Below are 21,524 nucleotides of genomic sequence, written 5' to 3'. Positions count from 1 at the left end.
AACGTGCTCTGTCTACTCTTGCTTTCTGTGTCAGTCTTATGTGTGCCATCTTCACTATGTATTCTCCTAGAAGCTCATGACCATCATAAAAGTGGCTTCTTCACAAGCTGATGATCTGCTAGCAGTTTCCTTATTTTCCACAAAAGAGTGAAACCAAGTTGGAGATAAGTTTAGGTTCAGAACTATTTTTTAAGTGTGATAGGCTCTGTGACTGGGCGTGGTGGCTCTCTCCTGTAAACCCTGCTACTCCTGAGGCTGAAGTGGGAGGATCCTTTGAGTCCAGGATTTTGAGACCAGCCTGAGCAACATAGTGAGATTCTGCCTCTAATTTTTTTTTTTTTAATTAGCCAGGCACCTGCCTGCAATCCCAGCTACTTGGAAGACCGAGCCAGGAGAATTCTTGGAGTCCAGGAGTTGGAAGCTGCAATGAGCTATGATTGCACTATTGCACTCCAGCTTGGGCAAGAGTGAGACCTTGTCTCTAAAGAAGTTTTTTTTTTAATTTTTTTATTATTTATTTATTATTTTTTTGTAAAGGCTCTGTCATCCTAGATGTATAACTGCATGTAGAATGCATCTGACTTTTAAATCTACACCAAGTCAAGTAACTGATTTGAACTCTTCAGAGAAGTGACAAGATGTTGTAGGTATCCCACTAATATAGGTTTGAGGGACTTAATTCTGTGGGCATCTTTATATGAAACTTTCAAAAACGGTCCTATGTTGTTCAGAGTTGTAGTATTTCAGTGTTCTATCTTTTGGGGAATAGCTCATTGGCCTTCTGTGTCACCGCATATTTACTAGTAAAGTTGCTTTTTCAAATGGTTTATAAGCACCTAGATGAAGTCCAGCACTTTGTCAGATTATTTTCTCCATCACAGAAGCCAAAATACAAAGATTTCAGTCTAGTCAATCTCTGCTTATCTCAGTCACTGTCAGCACCTCTTATTTCTTAGTCTCAATTTTCCAGGCAGCCTTTTGCTTGATTTCCTTGCTCCCCATGCATCAGCACAAATGATTTATACTTATATACATCTTGAAATCTCTTCTTGATGGATTGAATTGAATCGAGCCCCAGTACAAAAATGAAAACTCCAGGAACTGTTGTGATTGCCCAAATTGCAACTTGGATTGTATGACTGTACACGCCACACTCTCATCTATCATAAATATTAAATTCTCAAGCACTTATACTTCAATATGTTTTAACTTTGTCTGTTTGACCAGCTCAGCACTAAAGATTCCATTGAAGATAATTCAATTGCTTTGAATTCTGAAAGGGGCATCTTTTTAATCTATTTTCATGTTGCACTGGGAGTTAAGTGAATTTCAGGTGCATAGCCTGTGAATGATGGGAGAGGCCTATGTGCCATTTGGTATCACAGAGGCCGAATATTGGGTGACATTTGCTAACTAATGCTGATCAGTGAAATGGTCTAGGACAAGATTGGGGTTCATCAGTCTTTTCAGCAATTCTCCCTATCTCAAACTAAAACTAAACTTTGCAGAATTTCTGCTGTTTTGTCAGCCATACTGAAAATGCCAAGTTATGCTAATCAGGGCTGGCCTTTTTTCTTCTGTCTTGTCTTTTGGCAACATCCCTTTGCCAGTCTCAGGAACTTTGTTCCCACACCCCATCCCCATCCTTCATCCTTCCTGAGGCATCTCCACATCCAGACATTTCTAGTGTTTTTAACCCCATCAAAACTCTCTTATCCTGGATACCCTTATTCAGGGCTCTGTTATGTGACCCAAAAAAATCTGATAATCTCAGTTCGATAATGGTGCCTCTTCTAAACATTTTTTTAAATTTATTTTTTATTTTAATAGTTTTTGTGGAACAAATGGTGTTTAGTTACATGAATAGTTCTTTAGTGGTGATTTCTGAGATTTTGGTGCACCCATCACCCAAGATGTGTACACTCTACCCAATGTGCAGTCTTTTATCCCTCACACTCCCTCCCACCCTTTCCCCTGAGTCTCCAAAGTCCATTGTATTATTCTTATGCCTTTGCGTCCTCATAGCTTAGCTCCCACTTATTAGCGAGAACACATAATGTTTGGTTTTCCATTCCTGAGTTGCTTCACTTAAAATAATAGTCTCCAATTCTATCCAGGTTGCTGCATATGCCATTATTTTGTTCCTTTTTATGGCTGAGTACTATTTCAATGGTGTGTGTGTGTGTGTGTGTGTGTGTGTGTGTGCGTCACATTTTCTTTATCCTCTCATTGATTGATGGGCATTTGGGCTGGTTCCATATTTTTGCAATTGCAAATTGTGCTGCTATAAACATGAGTATACAAGTGCCTTTTCCATATAAGGACTTCTTTTAGATACCTAGTAGTGGGATTGCTGGATCAAATAGGTACACTTTTGGTTATTTAAGGAATGTCCACACTGTTTTCCATAGTGGTTGTACTAGTTTACATATCCACCAACAGTGTAAAAGTATTCCCTTTTCACCACATCCATGCCAACATTTATTATTTTTTTATTATAGCCATTCTTGCAGGAGTAAGGTGGTATGACATTGTGGTTTTGATTTGCATTTCCCTGATAATTAGTGATGTTGAGCATTTTTTCATATGCTTGTTGGCCATTTGTATATCTTCTTTTGAGAATTGTCTATTCATGTCCTTAGCCCACTTTTTGATGGGATTGTTGGTTTTTTTCTTGCTGATTTGTCTGAGTTCCTTGTAGATTCTGGATATTAGTCCTTTGTCAAATGTATAGATTGTGAAGATTTTCTCCCTCTCTGTGGGTTGTCTGTTTATTCTGCTGATTATTTCTTTTGCTGTGCAGAAGCTTTAATTAAGTCCCATCTATTTATGTTTGTTTTTGCTGTGTTTGCTTTTTGGTTCTTGGTCATGAAGTCTTTGCCTAAGCCAATGTCTGTAAGAGTTTTTCCGATGTTAGCTTTAGAATTTTTATGGTTTCAGGTCTTAGAATTAAGTCCTTGATGTACCTTGAGTTGATTTTTGTATAAGATGAGAGATGAAGATCCAGTTTCATTCTTCTAAGTGTGACTCGTCAATGATCCCAGCACCATTTGTTGAATAGAGTGTCTTTCCCCCGCTTTGTTTTTGTTTGCTTTGTTGAAGATCAGTTGGCTGTATTTACCTTTATTCCTGGGTTCTCTATTCTGTTCCATTGGCCTCTGTACTTATTTTTATACCAGTATCATGCTGTTTTGGTGACTATGCCCTTATAGTATAGTTCTAGTCGGGTAATCTGAAGTTTCCAGATTTGTTCTTTTGTTTAGTCTTGTTTTTGCTATGTGGGCTCTTTTTTGGTTCCATATGAATTTTAGGATTGTTTTTTCTAGTTCTGTGAAGAATAATGGTGGTGTTTTGATGGGAATTGCATTGAACTTGTAGATTGCTTTTGGCTGTATGGTCGTTTTCACAATATTGATTCTACCCCTCCATGAGCATGGGATATGGTTCCACTGGTTTGTGTCATCTATAATTTTTTTCAGCAGTGTTTTATAGTTTTCTTTGTAGGGGTTCTTTCACCTCTTTGTTTAAGTATATTCCTTATTATTATTATTTTGCATCTGTTGTAAAAGAGGTTGAGTTCTTGTTGATTCTCAGTGTGGTTGCTGTTGGTGTATAGCTGTGCTACTGATTTGTGTACATTGATTTTGTATCCTGAAACTTTGCTGAATTCATTTACCAGATCTAGGAGCTTTTTGGATGACTCGTTAGGGTTTTCTAGATATATGATCGTATCATCAGCAAACAGTGACAGTTTGACTTCTCTTTACCAATTTAGATGCCCTTTATTTCTTTCTCTTGTTGGATTGCTTTGGCTAGGACTTCCAGTAATTTGTTGAATAGAAGTGGTGAAAGTGGGCATCCTTGTCTTGTTTCAGTTCTCAGGGGGAATGCTTTCAACTTTTCCCCATTCAGTATAATGTTGGCTGTGGGTTTGACATAGACAGCTCTTGTTACCTTGAGGTATGTCCCTTCTGTGCTGATTTTGCTGAGGGTTTTAATCATAAAGGGATACTGGATTTTGTCAAGTGCTTTGTCTTAATCCATTGAGATGATCATGTGATTTTTGTTTTAAATTTTGTGTGATGTGTCACATTTATTGACTTGCATATGTTAAACCATCCCTGCATCCCTGGTATGAAACCCACTTGATCATGGTGGATGATCTTTTTGATATGCTGTTGGATTCGGTCAGCTAGTATTTTGTTGAGGATTTTTGTATCTGTGTTCATCAGGGATATTGGTCTGTAGCTTTCTTTTTTTGTTATGTCCTTCCCTGGTTTTGGTATTAGGATGACACTGGCTTCATAGAATGATTTAGGGAGGATTCCCTCTTTCTCTGTCCTGTGGAATAGTGTTAATAGGATTGGTACCAATTCTTCTTTGAATATCTGATGAAATTCAGCTATGACTCTGTCTGACTCTTATTGACAATTGTTTTATTACCATTTCAATCTCACTGCTCATTATTGGTCTGTTACGAGTTTCTATATCTTCCTGGTTTAATCTAGGAGAGTTGTATATTTCCAGGAATTTATCCATTTCCTCTAGGTTTTCTAGTTTATGCACATAAAGGTGTTCATAGTAGCCTTGAATAATCTTCTGTTTCTCTGTGGTATCAGTAGTAATATATCCCATTTTGTTTCTGATTGAGCTTATTTGGATCTTCTCTCTTCTTTTCTTGGTTAATCTTGGTTGATCATTTTTATTCATTTTTTTCAAAGAACCAGGTTTTTGTTTCATTTATCTTTTGTATTATTTCTTTTGTTTCAATTTCATTTAGTTCTGCTCTGATCTTGGTTATTTCTTTTCTTGTGCTTGGTTTGCATTTGGATTGTTCTTGTTTCTCCAGTTTCATGAGGTGTGACCTTAGATTGTCTATTTTTGCCTTTTCAGACTTTTTAATGTAGGCATTTAATGCTATGAACTTTCCTCTTAGCACCGCTTTTGCTGTATCCCAGAGGTTTGGATAGGTTGTGTCACTATTATCATTCAGTTCAAAGAATTTTTCAGTTTCCATCTTGGTTTCATTGTTGACCCAATGATAATTCAGAAGCAGGTTATTTAACTTCCATGTATTTGCATGGTTTTGAAGGCTCCTTTTAGAGTTGATTTCCAGTTTTTCCACTGTGGTCTGAGAGTACTTGATATCATTTCGATTTTCTTAAATTTACTGAGACTTGTTTTGTGGCCTATCATATGGTCTCTCTTGGAGAATGTTCCATGTGCTGGTGAATAGAATGTATGTTCTGCAGTTGTTGGGTATAATGTTCTGTAAATACCTGTTAAGTCCATTTGCTGTAGGTTATAGTTTAAGTCCATTGTTTCTTTGTTGGCTTTCTGTCTTGATGACCTGTCTAGTGCTGTCAGTGGACTATTAAAGTCCCCCACTATTATTGTGTTGCCATCTATCTTATTTCTTAGGTCTAGTAGTAATTATTTTATAAATTTGGGAGCTCCAGCATTAAGTGCATATATATTTAGGATTGTGATATTTTCCTATTGGACTAGTCCTTTTATCGTTATGTAATGTCCTTTTTTGTCTTTTTTAACTGCTGTTGCTTTAAAATTTGTCTGATATAAGAATAGCTATTCCTGCTCGCTTTTGGTGTCCATTTGCATGGAATATCTTTTTCTAACCCCTTTACCTTAAGTTTATGTGAGTTCCTATGTGTTAGTTGAATCTCCTGAAGACAGCAGAAACGTGGTTGGTGAACTCATTCATTCTGCCATTCTGTATCTTTTAAGTGCAGCATTTAGGCCATTTACATTCAACATTAGTATTGAGATGTGAGGTGCTATTCTATTCACTGTGCAAATTATTGCCTGAATACCTTTTTTTCATTGTGTTATTGTTGTATAGTTCCTGTGAGATTTATGCTTTAAGGAGGTTCTATTTTCATGTATTTCAAGGACTTGTTTCAAGATTTAGAGCTCTTTTTAGCAGTTCATATAGTGCTGGCTTGGTAGTGGCAAATTCTGTCAGCATTTGTCTGGAAAAGACTGTATCTTTCCTTCATTTATTAAGCTTAGTTTCACTGGATACAAAATTCTTGGCTGATAATTGTTTCATTTAAGGAGGCTAAAAATAGGGCCCCAATCCCTTCTAGCTTGTAGGGTTTCTGCTGAGAAATCTGCTATTATTCTGATAGGTTTTCCTTTATAGGTTACCTGATGCTTTTGACTGACAGCTCTTAAGATTCTTTTCTTCGTCTTGATTTCAGATAACCTGATGACTATGTGCCTAGGTGATGATCTTTTTGCAGTGAATTTCCCAGGTGTTCTTTGAGCTCCTTGTATTTGGATGTCTAGATCTCTAGCAAGGCTGGGGAAGTTTTCCTCGATTATTCCCTCAAATGTGTTTTCCAACCTTTTAGATTTCTCTTCTTCCTTGGGAACACCCATTATTCTTTGGTTTGGATGCTTAACATAGTCCCAAACTTCTTGGAGGTTTTGTTCATTTTTAAAAATTCTTTTTCTTTTTCTTTGACAGATTGGGTTAATTCAAAATCCTTGTCTTTGAGCTCTGAAGTTCTTTCTTCTATTGTTCAATTCTATTGCTGAGAATTTCCAGTGCATTTTGCATTTCTCTAAGTGTGTCCTTGATTTCCAGAAGTTGTGATTGTTTTTTGTTTATGCTATCTATTTCACTGAAGACTTTTCCTTTCATATCTTGTGTCATGGTTTTGATTTCTTTAAGTTGGACTTCACCTTTTTCTGGAGCCGCTTTGATTAGCTTAGTAATTGACCTTCTGAATTTTTTTCTGGCAATTCAGAAATTTCTCCTTGGTTTGGATCCATTGCTAGTGAGCTAGTGTAATCTTTTGGGGGTGTTAAAGAACCTTGTTTTGTTTTATATATATATATATTTTTTTTTTTTTTGAGACGGAGTCTGGCTCTGTCGCCCAGGCTGGAGTGCAGTGGCGCAATCTCAGCTCACTGCAAGCTCCGCCTCCCGGGTTCACGCCATTCTCCTGCCTCAGCCTCCCGAGTAGCTGGGACTACAGGCGCCCGCCACCACGCCCGGCTAATTTTTTGTATTTTTAGTAGAGACAGGGTTTCACCATGTTAGCCAGGATGGTCTCGATCTCCTGACCTCGTGATCCGCCCGCCTCGGCCTCCCAAAGTGCTGGGATTACAGGCGTGAGCCACCGCGCCCGGCCGTTTCGTTATATTACCAGAATACTTTTTCTGCTTCCTTCTCATTTGTGTAGACTGTGTCAGAGGGAAGATCTAGGACTCAAGGGCTGCTGTTCATATTATTTTGTCCCATGGGGTGCTCCCTTGATGTGGTGTTCTCCCCCTTCCCCTAGGGATGGGGATTCCTGAGAGCCAAACTGCAGTGATTGTTATTTCTCTTCTGGGTGTAGCCACCCAGTGGAGCTACTGGGCTATGGGCTGGTACTGGGGAGTGTCTGCAGAGTCCTGTGACATGATCTGTCTTCAGGTCTTTCAGCCGTGGATATCGGCACCTGCTCCAGTGGAGGTAGCAGGAGAGTGAAGTGGACTCTGTGAGGGTCCTTGGCTGTATTTTTGTTTAGTGCACTGGCTTTGTGTTGGTTGGCCTCCAGCCAGGAGGTGGTGCTTTCAAGAGTGTATCAGCTGCAGTACTATAGGGTGGATGCTGGATCATCTTATTTTAACAGGCATTTTTTAATGCATGTATCCAGATGAATGAAAAATGTGGAAATTTTTCTCCATGCTACAAGGGCTGGTTCTTGGATAGCACTTCTTTGGCATCTGTCAGGTAACACCACATAGGTGTTTTGAATGCCAATCAGTGCTGGCATCCTTTCCCTTCTGCCTGATGTCTGTCTGTCATTCCATAGTGTTGTAGGGGAGGGCTGCTAACAAGGAGGAGGCTAGGGAACAGGAGAACAAAAAGAAAGTTTTAGGGAGCAACCAAAAGTGGAGAAAATTGCTGAAAAAAAGGGAAGAAGGGAGTGAGAAAGAGACAAGTAGTTGTTTGTAGTGTAATTTGTGATGTGCTTCTTGTCACATAGAGTGACTACAGGATAGCTTGGTATCATTGGTTCATGAGTGTCTACAGATATCTCAGCCTTCACTGGTGTTCCCTTGAATGTTTTACAGATGGAATTCCATCTTTTTTTTGCTAAAATTTTACTTTAGAATACGACTGTAAACCCCCTGCAACATTACAGCCTGGGAGGGCTCTAGGAAGTTGTCATTATGCTCATATTGAATTTTTGCTAGATACATAACAGATATTTTCCATATGATATCTAAACACCCAAATAAGCTCAATCCTCAAGATATCAAACATATCAAAACCAAAATAAAATGCCTAAAGCCTTGGTAATATTTTCCTTCCTTCCTTCCTTTTTTCCTTCCTTCCTTCCTTTTTTCCTTCCTTCCTTTTTTTCCTTCCTTCCTTCCTTTTTTCCTTCCTTCCTTCCTTCTTCCATTTCCTTCCTTTCTTTTCCATTGAGCCCGTTGCTGCTTTACTTGCCTTGTTAAGTTACAGAGATGGGATTGATAATAGTGCAGGAGAGAGCACTATTAACTATTGTTAGTATAGAAAACTTGCAGGTCTATGGCAAATGTATTTTCAACGGGATGTTAGAGGGTACTAGATCTCTCTAACACCTGTATATAGTGTGCAGGAAACCACACAGAGGCTAAGAGGACACTTAATGTTTCTCAAGTTCTAAATTTACTTTACGCCTCTGACAAAGCTACATAGTTTACTTTGTAGGTTTCTGTAGTGTTTATGATAAAATAGTTATTTCCACTTTTAGGAGTTGCACAGTATGTGGGGTGGGACAGTATCTGGGGCGTTGACCAATATTCTTCCTTCTTTCTGTGCATTTTTCATTCAATTAAATTAAACTGTTATTGACAGTTTAATTGACAGCTCTGTGCTGGACGCTTTGCTAGGTTGAGATAGATGTAATCTTTGCTCATCCAGAGCTTAAAAGGTAGCAGAAAATATAGACATGAAACAAGTACAGTTGTCTCTTGGCATCCACGGAGGATTGGTTCCAGGACTCCTGAGGATACGAAAATCTGTGCATGCTCAAGTCCTGCAGTTTGCCCTGGGGAATCTGGTGGAACCTGTGGATAAATGAAAAGGTGACCCTACAAATCTGAGGGTTTTGCATCCCACAGATGTTGTATTTTCTATTCACATTTTGTGGCAGATGCAGAACCTGCAGATACAGAGGGCTGACCATATTTATTTTTAAAAACCTACATGTAAGTGGACCCATGCAGTTTCAAACCCATGTTGTTCAAGGGTCAACGGTAATTACGTGTGCGATGAATGTTATAAAAGGGAAGTGCTGTGAGATCTACCTTAGTCTAAAGGATCACAGAAGGACTCCCTGGGGAAGTGAAATTTAAATGGAGACTTCAGGGATAATGTATTAATCATGAATTGTGTTTAACCGCTAGTAATAAAGATGCCCCTCTCCTACTAAAGAAAATAAATCAATGCCTTAAATAAGAGATATTTATTTTTCTTCTTATTAAATAAGTTCAAGTTTGGTGAGGGTAGCTCTACAGTATGTTTAATAACCCAAGGTCCTTATATCTTTCTATTCTGCCACCCACAGGCACATGGCTTCTATCTTCAGGGTTGCCTCATGGTAGTCAGACGGATGTTGCAGCACCAGTCATTACGTCTCCATTCCAGACAAGACAAAGCAGGAAGGAATAAAGACAAAATAGTCTCTTACCTAAGTCAGCTCTCCCCTTTTAAGGAATTTTCTTAACATCTTGCTTTATAATGTTGGTCCAATCTTATGTTACATGTCTGCAAGGGAGCCTGTGAAATGTAGTTTCTTTTAGCTGAGCACATTGCCATTCCTAACAGAAATGGGGCTTTGTTTCTATTTAACAAAAACAGATAAAGATATTTGGCAGGCAATTAGTTATCTCTGCTTCATAGAGTAGGAGTTAGATAGGTCAAGGGTGGGTGGTGTACTTCTCAACAATTATGTTTCCTCGATTAGGCACATGTGACCAATTTTAACAGCGCTAAACTTCTTCATAATCATTGCCATAATCTCTTCCATTATATCTCACAAAAAATGGCCCTGCTTTGGTTACAGATTGTCTTGTTCATGAGGTGATGCAGAATAAACTAAGTAGATGTATAAGAGTACAATTCAGGAAGCTTGTCTGATATACACATCACTTGCTTGTTGGTTCTATTACTGCTGCCACTTAGAAGTAGCCAACTACTTGAGCTCTCAGGAACTGGAACTCACTTTAACTTTTTTCTTTCTGATTCATTGATTGCAGATTATTTCTGAAGAGGAAACATATTGCTCTTGTAACTGTAACCTTGAACTATTTTAGTGCTGGATTTTTGTCTGTGATCATTAGGATCTTTGAGTTAATACACCCAAACTCTGAATCACAGTAAAGAACTGCCAGCATTATCGAACACATCCATTGTGACTGGATATCTATACAAACCCAGCAGAGCCTCTTAGCTCTTCTATTCCACCAGGACTTGGAAAGTTTTAGCAAAGCCTGAAATGATGTTTTCATCATTTTCTTTTATTACTTTGGTGGGGACCATGGGTAGGCTCTTCCTAGTGTGGAAGTACATTGTTTGCCCACATCTGAGGAGATGGCAGTTTCATGTCCTGAGGAGAGTAGTAATTGCTGCATAAAGTTTTGCTATTATCTGCACAAAATAGCATATTCTGGTCTTTTTCTGTTTGAATTACTTCCTTAATGTATCATGACTTAGTCATTACTGCCTTACTGCCTCTTTTGCCTCTTGTACCCTCGCAAGACTGATGCTTTAAATTTTTTTTTTTTTTTTTTTGGCCAGGGGTTTTGGAATTCTCTCACCAAGTTTCCTGATGACAAGTTGTGACCACCAAATACTTACTGCTATGTAGATTGAAGAAACTTTCACTTTTTTCTGTATTTTTTATGGTCTAAAATAATCAGATTTGTTTTGAACTAAGGAGTTCTCTGGTCTCAAGATTTGTGTTCCTCTTCCAAATTTATGCACTCTGTTCTTCTTCTTTTGCAAATCCTAGGGACAACTTCAGAAGCAGGGAAAACCAATTTACAAATTCATCAGTCAACCCTCATCATGAGTATGTTTAAATTAAAGACACCTGCCTTCATTCATCTATACATGAATTTCCACAACTATATGTGGATTTTAGAATGCCACATTTTGCTTTGCCTAGGTTCAGGTCAGAACTTTCAGATAAAAATGTAGCAAAGTATCAGGTGACAGATAGGTTCATAAGAAGAATCTCAGCAGGAAATTAGTGAATTGTGAGCCCATCTCTCTATATAAGCTGGAGCCAGCACCTTGACAGTTTGTGATGCTACAAAATGGTTCTTCTCTAGTCTCATAGCTCCATTCCCAGCCACTATACTACATGAGGACTGGCACATAATCTTTACAAGTCCTATACAATTACAGAAGTAGTCTTTTTAATTTTTATTTTTTTACATCTGGTCTGTCTTCATTGCTATTTTTAAGGGGCTTTGTATTGTGACTTTCTCACATTTAATACACAATTTCTTTACTAAACTGAAATTTTGATTTTTGAAAGGTAATTCATCTGCAGTATATTTATGAATGTAAATTACCCTGTGCTGGGCAGAGATGTTCTTCCTGCCTGTCTATATTAACAATTTTTATTTCATATATAAAGTGGCTATAAACATATTTAAGCTAAGTTAGACTTCATTGTAACTGTATAGACAAAAATATCACAAAATATCTGAAACACAAAAATAAGAAACAGTAACTCAGTGCCCTTGGTAAGGACTTAAAAAAAATATAGGTATCAGATCCAAGCCAAGGATGAGACACTGTGAGTAAAAGAGTCTCTTAGATTCAAGTCTTCACTTGCGTGAGGAAGGGCAGTGCATATAATAAGTTTACATAAGTAATCTGAGAAAACTGCATATGATTCCAGCTCATATGGAGCTGAGGTAGGCTCAGTGAGCTTGGTGGGGAGGCTTAGACTGATGGCATTGTTGGGTGTGTCCTGAGTTAGTCTCCGTTTCTCTTTTCCCAACAGTGATTGTTTCATTTAGACAGTGGGTCAGCTGAAGGCAAGTACTATCTATACAGAGAAACCTCAGAGAAGATTGAATTCCCTGCTCTGGTCTTCCAAGATTTATAAGATCTTGGAGGTGTCTGTCTCTGGGCTCTCTATTCTCCCTCCCTGTATTCTGGGGATCCAAGTCTCCTCATGCTGTTCATTTGAGGCAGCCTAGTATAGGGAAGGAGCATTGTGCTTGGATTCAGGGTGACACATGGGTGGTATTCTCCTATTGAATGGTGTTGAAAAAAACTAAATCTCACAATTAGAGGACAGTCACTTCATATTAAAAAACTCAAAGAAATAAGAGCTTCGTGTTGAAGACATTGGGCAGATTCTACTCAATTGTACTTCACTACTGCTCTGCTCTAGAAGTGTGAGCAAGTGGCCTGAAATATCAGTCTTAATCTTGGCTGGGATTTTCTTTTCTTAGTTGGTCATATGTCCATGGTTTCAGGGCTCAAGGGTTAGGTCTTTATGCTTTTATGCCTTTCAGGTAGGGACAAAAAGGACAGAGATCTTATAGCCTTCTGGACATTTTTTTGCTGACTTCCAGGGATTTTTACTCTGATTTGTAGAAATGGAAATAATTTATTGAACTTTTCCCCCATCTGCACCTGCTTACTCTCTCTACCCTGAAACACTCTCACTAATTTTTTAGAGGTATTATTTGGAAAGTTACCAGATAGGCCTTGGAAAAGATGAAGAGGCAAAAACAGCTTATTGGGAAACCCTAAAGATGTGACTTCTGTTCTACTGAAGGGATCTTGGGACCTCCTGTGGAAAGCACTATATTTGGAGGAAACTGATTAAAAGTAGATCAACTAACTCTTCCACTCATACTGTTTAGTCTACACAAAGTGCTCTCAAGTATATCCCAAAATGCTTCCCTTACTTTCATATTTTCTGCCTCCCAGGTACATGCATGTTGAATGATAACAGGGTATCAGATGGCAACACAGAGAGTTTGCAGGGAAGGGGCAGAGAAAGGGCCTTGACAGACCTTTCAATTTGCAGAAGTGGCCATGCAGCCTGATGTCGAACTGAGCTGGAGTTTGCAGAAACATTGTCCTAACTAGGTGGAAGGCACTTTCCCTGTTCGTGATGTTGTTCATTTGTTATTTGGTTCCACTGTACAAAATTCTGAGTGTTTCATTGCCCAGCACTGAAAGGGGGATGAAAGTGTTCATCTTAAAGATAAATTGGCAAATTATGTCCAGGTACACTGAAGAGGTCTTGTCTTTAGTTTGCTTTTAAGTAGCTTAAATGAGGTCAAGGGCCATGCCCAGAATTGTGTTGAAATCTGGATTTAGCTTGGATTAGGTCCTTGATATTTAACAGGCTTCTAATGTCTTTCCTCCAAACAATGAAGTGTACAGCCAATTCAACCATTATTCCTTGAGCCCTCTGCCTTGTGCCCCTTCACCAAAGAACCTTTGATGAATGAGGCATAGCAGTACCTTGCTTTGCTATGCCATTTACTCTTTAAAAACAATGAAGAAGCAAACAAAAAACACCAAAAATATAGAAATACAAGTATACAAGGAAGATGTGTTATATATAGACTGATGCCAAGTAAGACTGAATTGCAGACATCTTCCCCCTGCAAAATAAGTCACAACATAAATATATATATTCTATATACATATGTGTATATATATATATATATGTATTTTCTGTAAATGTTAAGCTGCTCATATTTTGATGCATTGCGCAATGTGATGAAAATTTTCATTAGGTCATCCTCTTGTAAGAATGTAACATAAATATAAATAGATCTGGAAAACTAGGGCTATAAAACAAACATTGAGATTAACAGTTTTCCAGTAACAGGCAGAAGTTAACCCTGGGTCCACGCCTTGGTAAAGCCTGTGCAGTAAGCCTCTCTGAGAGCCAGATTGAAGCTTTAACCCTTAGTGAACCTGACCTGGAAAGATAAATCTATGTCTGCCCAATAATTATGAATTGTAACTGCTGAGATCTTCCAGGATGGAGTTAAAATAATCCATGAAAGATTTCTTTAAGAAATATTTCTCTAACAAAACTGCAGATAAGAAAGATAAGGAGGGATGGCTAGTTGGGTCTAATCAACAATGACCAACATGTCACTGATGTTTGCGTAGGGCCAATTGAAGCTTATGGGTCAGCTGGATAGAAGGGATCTCAGTTTATTCCTTCTGATGGGAAATCAAGTCATGGAAGTGGCATAGTGAGGAGATTGGCTGGTGGGACTGGTGGTCAAAAAGAAGGGGTTTGATTGGGCTTTCACAGAGAGTAGGATATCAATCTAAACTTAAATTAAGCACTGTGTATCAGTGATGGGTAGGGTGGAAGGGTGTTTGGCAGTGCTGTTGTTCAAAAATATGGCCGAGGCTTCTTAAATATACTGACTGTTGGATTACCTTCCCTGCCTCCACTCCCTCATCTGCTGAATCCAGTTTCAAACACAGGTGATTTTTAGCAGGAGTTGTTGATTAAAATGCTGACTCTCAGCACCTTGACACTCTAGATGAACTTTAGAATATATACGTATTTTCATCATAACGTGTTTCCCTTTAGGTTTTTTGTTTTGTCAGTAGTGGGAACCTTAAAAAGGATATACATAGAGGGAGATCTTTAGCCTTTTAAAAAAATCCAATTCTTCACACTTGTCCCAAAAGGCAATAAAGGACTACCTAAAAGTGCCATTTCCCACAAGGGCCTGTGGATATCTAAGAAACCAGAACACTGGGGAGTAACAGTGAATCCTGGGAAAAGCTGATGAAATTGATATTTTCTTTTTTCCAAACAGATCAGAATGAAGGATTTCATTGCCGGGAAGAATGCCGGATTCTTGGCCACTCTGACAGGTGCTGGATGCCCCGGAACCCCATGCCCATCCGTTCCAAGTCCCCTGAGCATGTGAGGAACATCATCGCGCTGTCTATTGAAGCTACTGCTGCTGATGTTGAGGCTTATGACGACTGCGGCCCCACCAAACGGACTTTCGCAACCTTTGGGAAAGATGTCAGCGACCACCCGGCTGAGGAGAGGCCTACCCTGAAAGGCAAGAGGACTGTCGATGTGACCATCTGCAGCCCGAAGGTCAACAGCGTTATCCGGGAGGCAGGCAATGGCTGTGAGGCGATTAGCCCTGTCACCTCCCCCCTCCACCTCAAGAGCTCTCTGCCCACCAAGCCTTCCGTGTCTTACACCATTGCCCTGGCTCCCCCGGCCCGTGATCTGGAGCAGTATGTCAACAATGTCAACAATGGCCCTACTCGTCCCTCTGAAGCTGAGCCCCGTGGAGCTGATAGCGAGAAAGTCATGCATGAGGTCAGCCCCATTCTGAAGGAAGGTCGCAACAAAGAGTCCCCTGGTGTGAAGCGTCTGAAGGATATCGTTCTCTAAACCAGTCTCCAGGAAGAAGAGAAAGAAACCACGCTGGCTAGTGAAGAAGCAGGAGCTTCTTGTTTTAATTGCTCACCAATGGTTGGTTCTTGAGTGGCTATATTTCAGAGCTTTTCCTAAATGTGTTGTTTATAGGTGATTATCATTCTGTGACAGTCCCTTGTTTCAACAGGCAGCAGGGGTGTTCAGTTGGAGCAAATTAGCTTTGGCTTGAGTTGTTCATGGGGCCTTGATGTTGGGGAAACAGAGACAAATTCAGTTGTGAAAAGTATTATGTATTAAGTGTTTGAATTTATATATTTTTCTATGTCAAAATTATAATATAAATTACCATTGTTTGTGGAGGATTACATTTAAAAAAGCAAAAAGTGAAAAAAAAAAGCTCTGGACACCTTTAATAAGCTCGCCACTGTTTTTTGTAGTGTAGACAAGTTAATGGTCATTTATTGTGTACTATTCATTGATTCAGTGATGTGAAATTGAGCCCCCAAAAGGTTGTTTCTGAAGCTCGAGTACTTCCCAATGCCGCTACTTTGCTGTGGACACCCCTGCTTTAAAAACCCTTTTGCTAGCTGTGCTATTGTTGTATTTGATATTGCAAATTGCTATGTGTGTGGTGATGGCAAAAGGCTTTTAAAAGTTGGTGTTTTCTTTTTCTTAAAAAAATAATAAAACTACAGACAAAAACAAAGTGCAAACAACTGAGACAGCAAATGAATGAGCAACACCATGCATATAGATTGAGTACTTGGCGAATACTCACGTTTTTTAACTCATGTAGTGATTGCTCACCACTTTGCAAAGTATTTTTCCTGCCTTTCAGTGGTCTGCCCAGGTCCATGATAGATCATTGCAGAAAGTCATTTTTGGATAGGCTGCTATCTAATTTGCAGTTGTCAGAAATACTGTGCTGAAAGTTTTATGACATCCATCTTTTAAATTTTCAGGCCCTGAACAGGAAAGTTGCTCCTGAAGTTATGTTTCCAGGCTTAGAAATTCCCTCTCTCCAATCATCTAAAATTGAAGATGACTGAATCTATTTTAAGATCTAAATTAGCATCTCTTCAGACACACACTTCCTGATTCAGTGTTTCCCAATCATGATTAGAATTAGACTGCAAAGCACGTCATGGGCTGGGATTGAGAACTCCATGTTGCTCTGTTTCTTAGGCTTATATACGTAGGGATAGAGTAAGCAGTACAAAGTGTACATTTTGGAAAAGACAGGTAACAGGTAACAGCATCGCTAATCCAATTACTGTGCCTTCTAAACGGAGACACTCAGACACTTGAACTCATCTTTTTATGACTAATAGTTTTTTGATTAAAAATGTGAACAAGAAAATACTAAAATAAAAATCCCTTAGATTTAGCCAACTCTTTTTGCTGTAGGCTAGGAATACACCCTTTTTAAATTAACACACTGTAGATCCTTTTTTTCTGTTTTAACATTCCTCTAACTCCCCCATTTATCTTTTGTCTATTAATATTCACTAGCCAACATAGTATTTTTGCAGCCTAAGAGTTCATTATTTAAAAATAAACTAAAGAAATATGTCACCTTTGTTCTGCCTTGGTCTTAAGAGACTTGTTTCCAGAGAAACAAGTTTTATGGTTCTGTTTTCATTTGTTTCATTTTTTGAAATTCAGGAGTACACAGAGAGAAGGCCTAGAGGTTAGAGCACTAGAATGCAAAAGAGGATTTATTTTCTTAAGTTTAGGTAGATAAGTCAGCTCTTTTGAATGTTTTACTTATTTTTGCTTGAGTTCCTAGCTTTACGCATTACTAGGAATATTTTCTTTTACGGGAGGGAGAAGGGTTTTGAGGGAGGGAGTGGGTAAGGCAGTAGGGATGGGGTTAGGTAGGGGAGAACATTTCTGAAAAAGAACTTATAATGAAGCTACAAATCCATCTTTATTTCTTATTCAGTGCTGAATACTACCTCATGCAAAATATTGGTGTGGCTGCAAATTTCCCTCTGAAGCTGACACAATTAAGGATGAGTTACCATAACATCTTCATTTTTCCTCATTTCATTGCCTCTCATACAGTTTTTTCCCTCTGATTTATTTCATTTTGAATTAAGTATTTATTTCTCTTTGCAAGTGACTATTTGATTAACACATTAAAAATTTTTTAAAAATTTCCCCTTTAAGTTATGATGGCTGCCTATAGAATTTAGACTGTTTCTCACCCTGATCCATCCTGATATTATGTTATTAGCTACCATTTCAAGGTCACTTTGAAGTCAGACTTCACAGTTTTCTACAGGTGTATTTCTTGCTATGCTCAGTGGGAACCAGGGAGCAGAAAAGATTGTGGAAAGTGGGAACATTAATTGTCACGTGGCTGTTGAGCCAGAGAGGCCACTGGCTGCCATGCCTCTTACCAGCCAAGTTTTAAATGGTTGGAGTGGCATTGGCATTGATTTTGCTTTTCTCTTGGGTTTTCTTCATTTCTTTTCATAATTCATCTTCAAGCTATAGATCCATCCTTCTTCCCTATCCAAATACTTTGTTCTCAGTGGGCAGTCAGATTTTTTTGGCTTCCAAACCTCACTGAGCATGTTCAGAGAATTCCTCTCATTAAGGAAATATTTTTCCCCACAATTGTCTGATGTATGAGTCCTCTCAGAAGCACAAGTGCATACTAGGAAGGCTTTGTAAACTGGTTTTGTAGGCAGGCTGTACCTGCAAATAGGCATTCTGAGCAAGGATCCTAAATTTCCCTTTGGCTCATGTCCCCCCCGCCCCACCCCACCTTCTTTTTGGCATGTCTGGTGAAAAGCTACAAGGTTCACAGGGCCAAATATTCTCCCTTTTGTTCTCTAAACATGTTGCACACATAAACTCAAGGGAGTGATTTCGGTTCCTAAGTCCTAGGGAGTTCTATTCCATTTATTCTGATGTCCCTTTTAAGGAGGAGTTGGTGTTGAAGTGTCACATGCTTTAATGATAACTGCTTTGGCAATTCCCCAGACAGGTATACTTCTTCATCCAAAATTGCACCTAAGGTGTTCATTTAGACAAAATTGTTCACTTAGTGATCCACTGATCTCTAATCAGAAATATTTTTAAAAAATACAATTTAGATCTCTGAAAATTGGAACCACTCAAGAGTATCATCTTGATAGTGTTACTTCAGCATATGACTGACTGATTTTATGAAGGGAGTTTAGCTGACTTTTCCCTGTAGCCCTATCATATTAAAAACAAAACAAAGTGGTCCACTTGAAGCAGCAAGGACAAAGGGCAGTTTAGGGAGAGGCAGGGTGAAGGGGATAGCTCGATTGGGCATCCAGAGTGGAAAAGGATTATTATTGTACATAATAGCAGTTCTGGCTGGAATTCCAATCCACTTTCTGGGGATCATTTTGATGTTGAATGTTCCCCCAAAGCATTCTGACAAGTTTGGTCCACTTGGCTCTTTACCCCGGGTAATAAGACCCTTATTGACTTTGAAAAACTGGCATAAATGAGCTTAAGAAATCCATTGTATACAGTCCTAGTGTTTGCCTTCTTGGTAAAATTACATTTAAGGATGTCATTTCATGAGTCAAATTGTATCTGCTGACACTGAAGTGTATTGAGATGTTGTTCTTTAGTTTAAGTATGTAACAAAGTAATATTCAAAGGGGATGTGTGGGGGTGGGGCTGGGACCGGGTGGCTTTATATTGATAATGAAATATTCCAGAGCAAAACACATTGTCCTAATGAAGTTGTTGCAGCTCTCTTTGTTTTCTTGTGCCGCTGGAATTGGCTTGTGGGTCACTTGTTGTGCAAAAGTGAATTAATTTCAAATAGGAATCATATTGCTTTTGTGAAACAAAGAAAATTTACCACCTTGTCTGATATATAGATTGGAAGGCGCTCTTGGTAAAGAATAACCCACAAACACCTGATCTTGATTGGAAAGCATTGTAGGTCATTAGGGAAAACTGATGATGCTGACTGTTGCTCCAGCTGTGTTGGCAATTCAAGATGACCTTGTTACTAACTGAAAGTTGCTGTCAACCTTAGCAAACAAACCAGCTAACACCATTACAGCACTGGTTAAGTAGATTTTTACTGGCACTGGCTGGCGTTCAGCTGAGGAAGGCTAGGATACAGACTTTAATGACCAAGAGCCAGACTAGCTCGAGCTAGAAATCAGCAACAAATACCTCGTTGTGCTATTTGAATGCTAAGGTATTAGTTGCAAAAGGCTTACGCCTTCGCTCCTCTAGTGAGGGGAATGAGCCTGATGACACTATTACTGTTTACCTGTCAAACCAGGGTGGAAATTTAGAGGGATGCAAGTACAGTATGTCTCATTAAGCAGTCTCTGTTGCTGATTATATGAAGATGACATTGTTGTATATGCTGATCTGTATGTTATGTACATTTTCACAGTGATTGAATCATTGTAAAAAGAAAAAAGACAAAAAAGAATCACCACTGTCTATTTTATGAAGATGATAAAGCAGCTTTATTAAATTATTACAGTTATGTTTCAAATGGTGTTATCTGCCACATTGTTTCCTTTTATCTGGTGGTTCTCTGTTTCCCCCTTTAAATGTGTTTTCTCTGCTTCAAAAATTTAATGCATTTTAGTATTAAAGGCTATTATGGAAAAAGTATTGAGTGTTTGGTGGAATGTGTTTCAGAGAGTGTTTGTTGGCTCGCGGGAAGCGACTCTTAGACCTAAGAGGTCACCAGTCCTTAGCGGAGTCATTGATGTTCAGACCCCAAGGGATCCTTTTGCCTTTTCCATTTCACAGCATTCACGACCTCCAACTAAGGGGGGCCTCTTCCTCCAGCAGGTTCCAGCTATTTCCTGAGCACCTCCTCTCCTTCCTACCCCAGTGAATACCGTTGCCTGAGGAGGAAGACCCATACATATCTGGAATGGTAAAGACTTTCCTGGATGGTACTTTAAACAAGAGCGCTAAAGCCATTCTTTAAAATAAATCATGTCAGGGCAACTTCACAGTGAGACTTCTCTGAAGAATTAATTTTAAAAAAGGTGAGAAATAGTAGAGGCTGACAGCAGGGGAAAAGAGAGTTTAAAACAAAGATGACCTGGCTGCCCCTTTGATGCCTTCAGGTTTGAAAGTGAAGCAACAGGAGAGGCTCTGACTTCGCACAGAAGAAGGCTGCGGAGAAAGCCCTGACAAGCTTTCTTTATCCAAGCCATTATTCTCTGGGACTTAGCACTTGGTCTGTAAGTATTCATTCTGCCTGCGACAGGCAGAAAAAAAGTCAGAGTAGAGGAAAAACAGGAGCATGGCAGAACATTTCCAAATAGTGCCGTTAGTGGTTAAAGGCTAAATTGCTTTAGCATGACCTATTCTCTCCGGACAATTAAAAATGATCTCAAGGAAATCTAGTGTCTCCCTGAATCTCCATCTTCCTGTTATCTCTATCCACCTGTATTAAATTGAGATTGCATCTTATTCTCCAGAATTAGCCCTAAAGCCACAGCAATAGCCAGCAATTTGGTACTGTAGTTTAACAGGTGTTGCATCAGAATGCAAGCACAGACATGCTGGGACACATGGAGTCACATATACTGATGTATGTACAGATGTTCACGCAGACTCCCAGATGTTCATAAAGGCATATGGGAAGGAGGCTGCTCTGTCACTGGCTTGGAGGACATTAAGTCATAGGAGGCTATATGAGTACTTCTGAGGTAGTTCACGCCAAAAACACAAAGAAAATAAGTTTCTTTGATCCCATTTCAACTACCTTTTTTTCAGGGGGAGGGGCTGGAAAGGAAATAGCAACTCCATCCTAAAATAAGATCCTCCAAGGAATGAGCAAGAGAAAATAAAGTCTCACATGATGAAGGGCATTTACATATGCAACACAGGCATATCCAAGGTCATTGGCGACACCAGTAACTCTGCCTAAGTGTGGGAGAGTGGCAAGATTATAGGCGTAACCTCAAATCGATTCAAATTTATAAAACAAAACACGTTATTAAAACTATCCAAAGTGCTTGTGACACATCTTATATATGTCACTGACATGCTGTGTGTGAAGTCAAGAAACCATGATGGGAATTGATATGTAAGAGGGCATTCTCCAACAGGAGATGATAG

General features: G+C 39.1%; 1 protein-coding gene across 4 annotated transcripts in view; it reads left to right on the top strand.

Moving 5' to 3' along the window:
* PCDH19 (protocadherin 19) overlaps positions 1-20,057 on the top strand; it is a 118,096-nt gene extending 98,039 nt beyond the window's left edge. For all 4 annotated transcript variants that reach the window (XM_019019784.3, XM_004064490.3, XM_004064489.4 and 1 more), the window contains one exon: positions 14,839-20,057. In XM_019019784.3, the coding sequence (XP_018875329.1) occupies positions 14,839-15,437 (599 nt within the window). In that variant the 3' untranslated portion in view covers positions 15,438-20,057. The remainder of the gene's footprint in view (positions 1-14,838) is intronic.
* Positions 20,058-21,524: the final 1,467 nt, after the last annotated feature.

Source organism: Gorilla gorilla, chromosome X (assembly GCF_029281585.2).
Source record: "Gorilla gorilla gorilla isolate KB3781 chromosome X, NHGRI_mGorGor1-v2.1_pri, whole genome shotgun sequence".
NCBI classification, from domain to species: Eukaryota; Metazoa; Chordata; class Mammalia; order Primates; family Hominidae; genus Gorilla; species Gorilla gorilla.
Note: the sequence above shows the minus strand (reverse complement) of the source record. Positions and strands in the feature narration are given on the sequence as shown.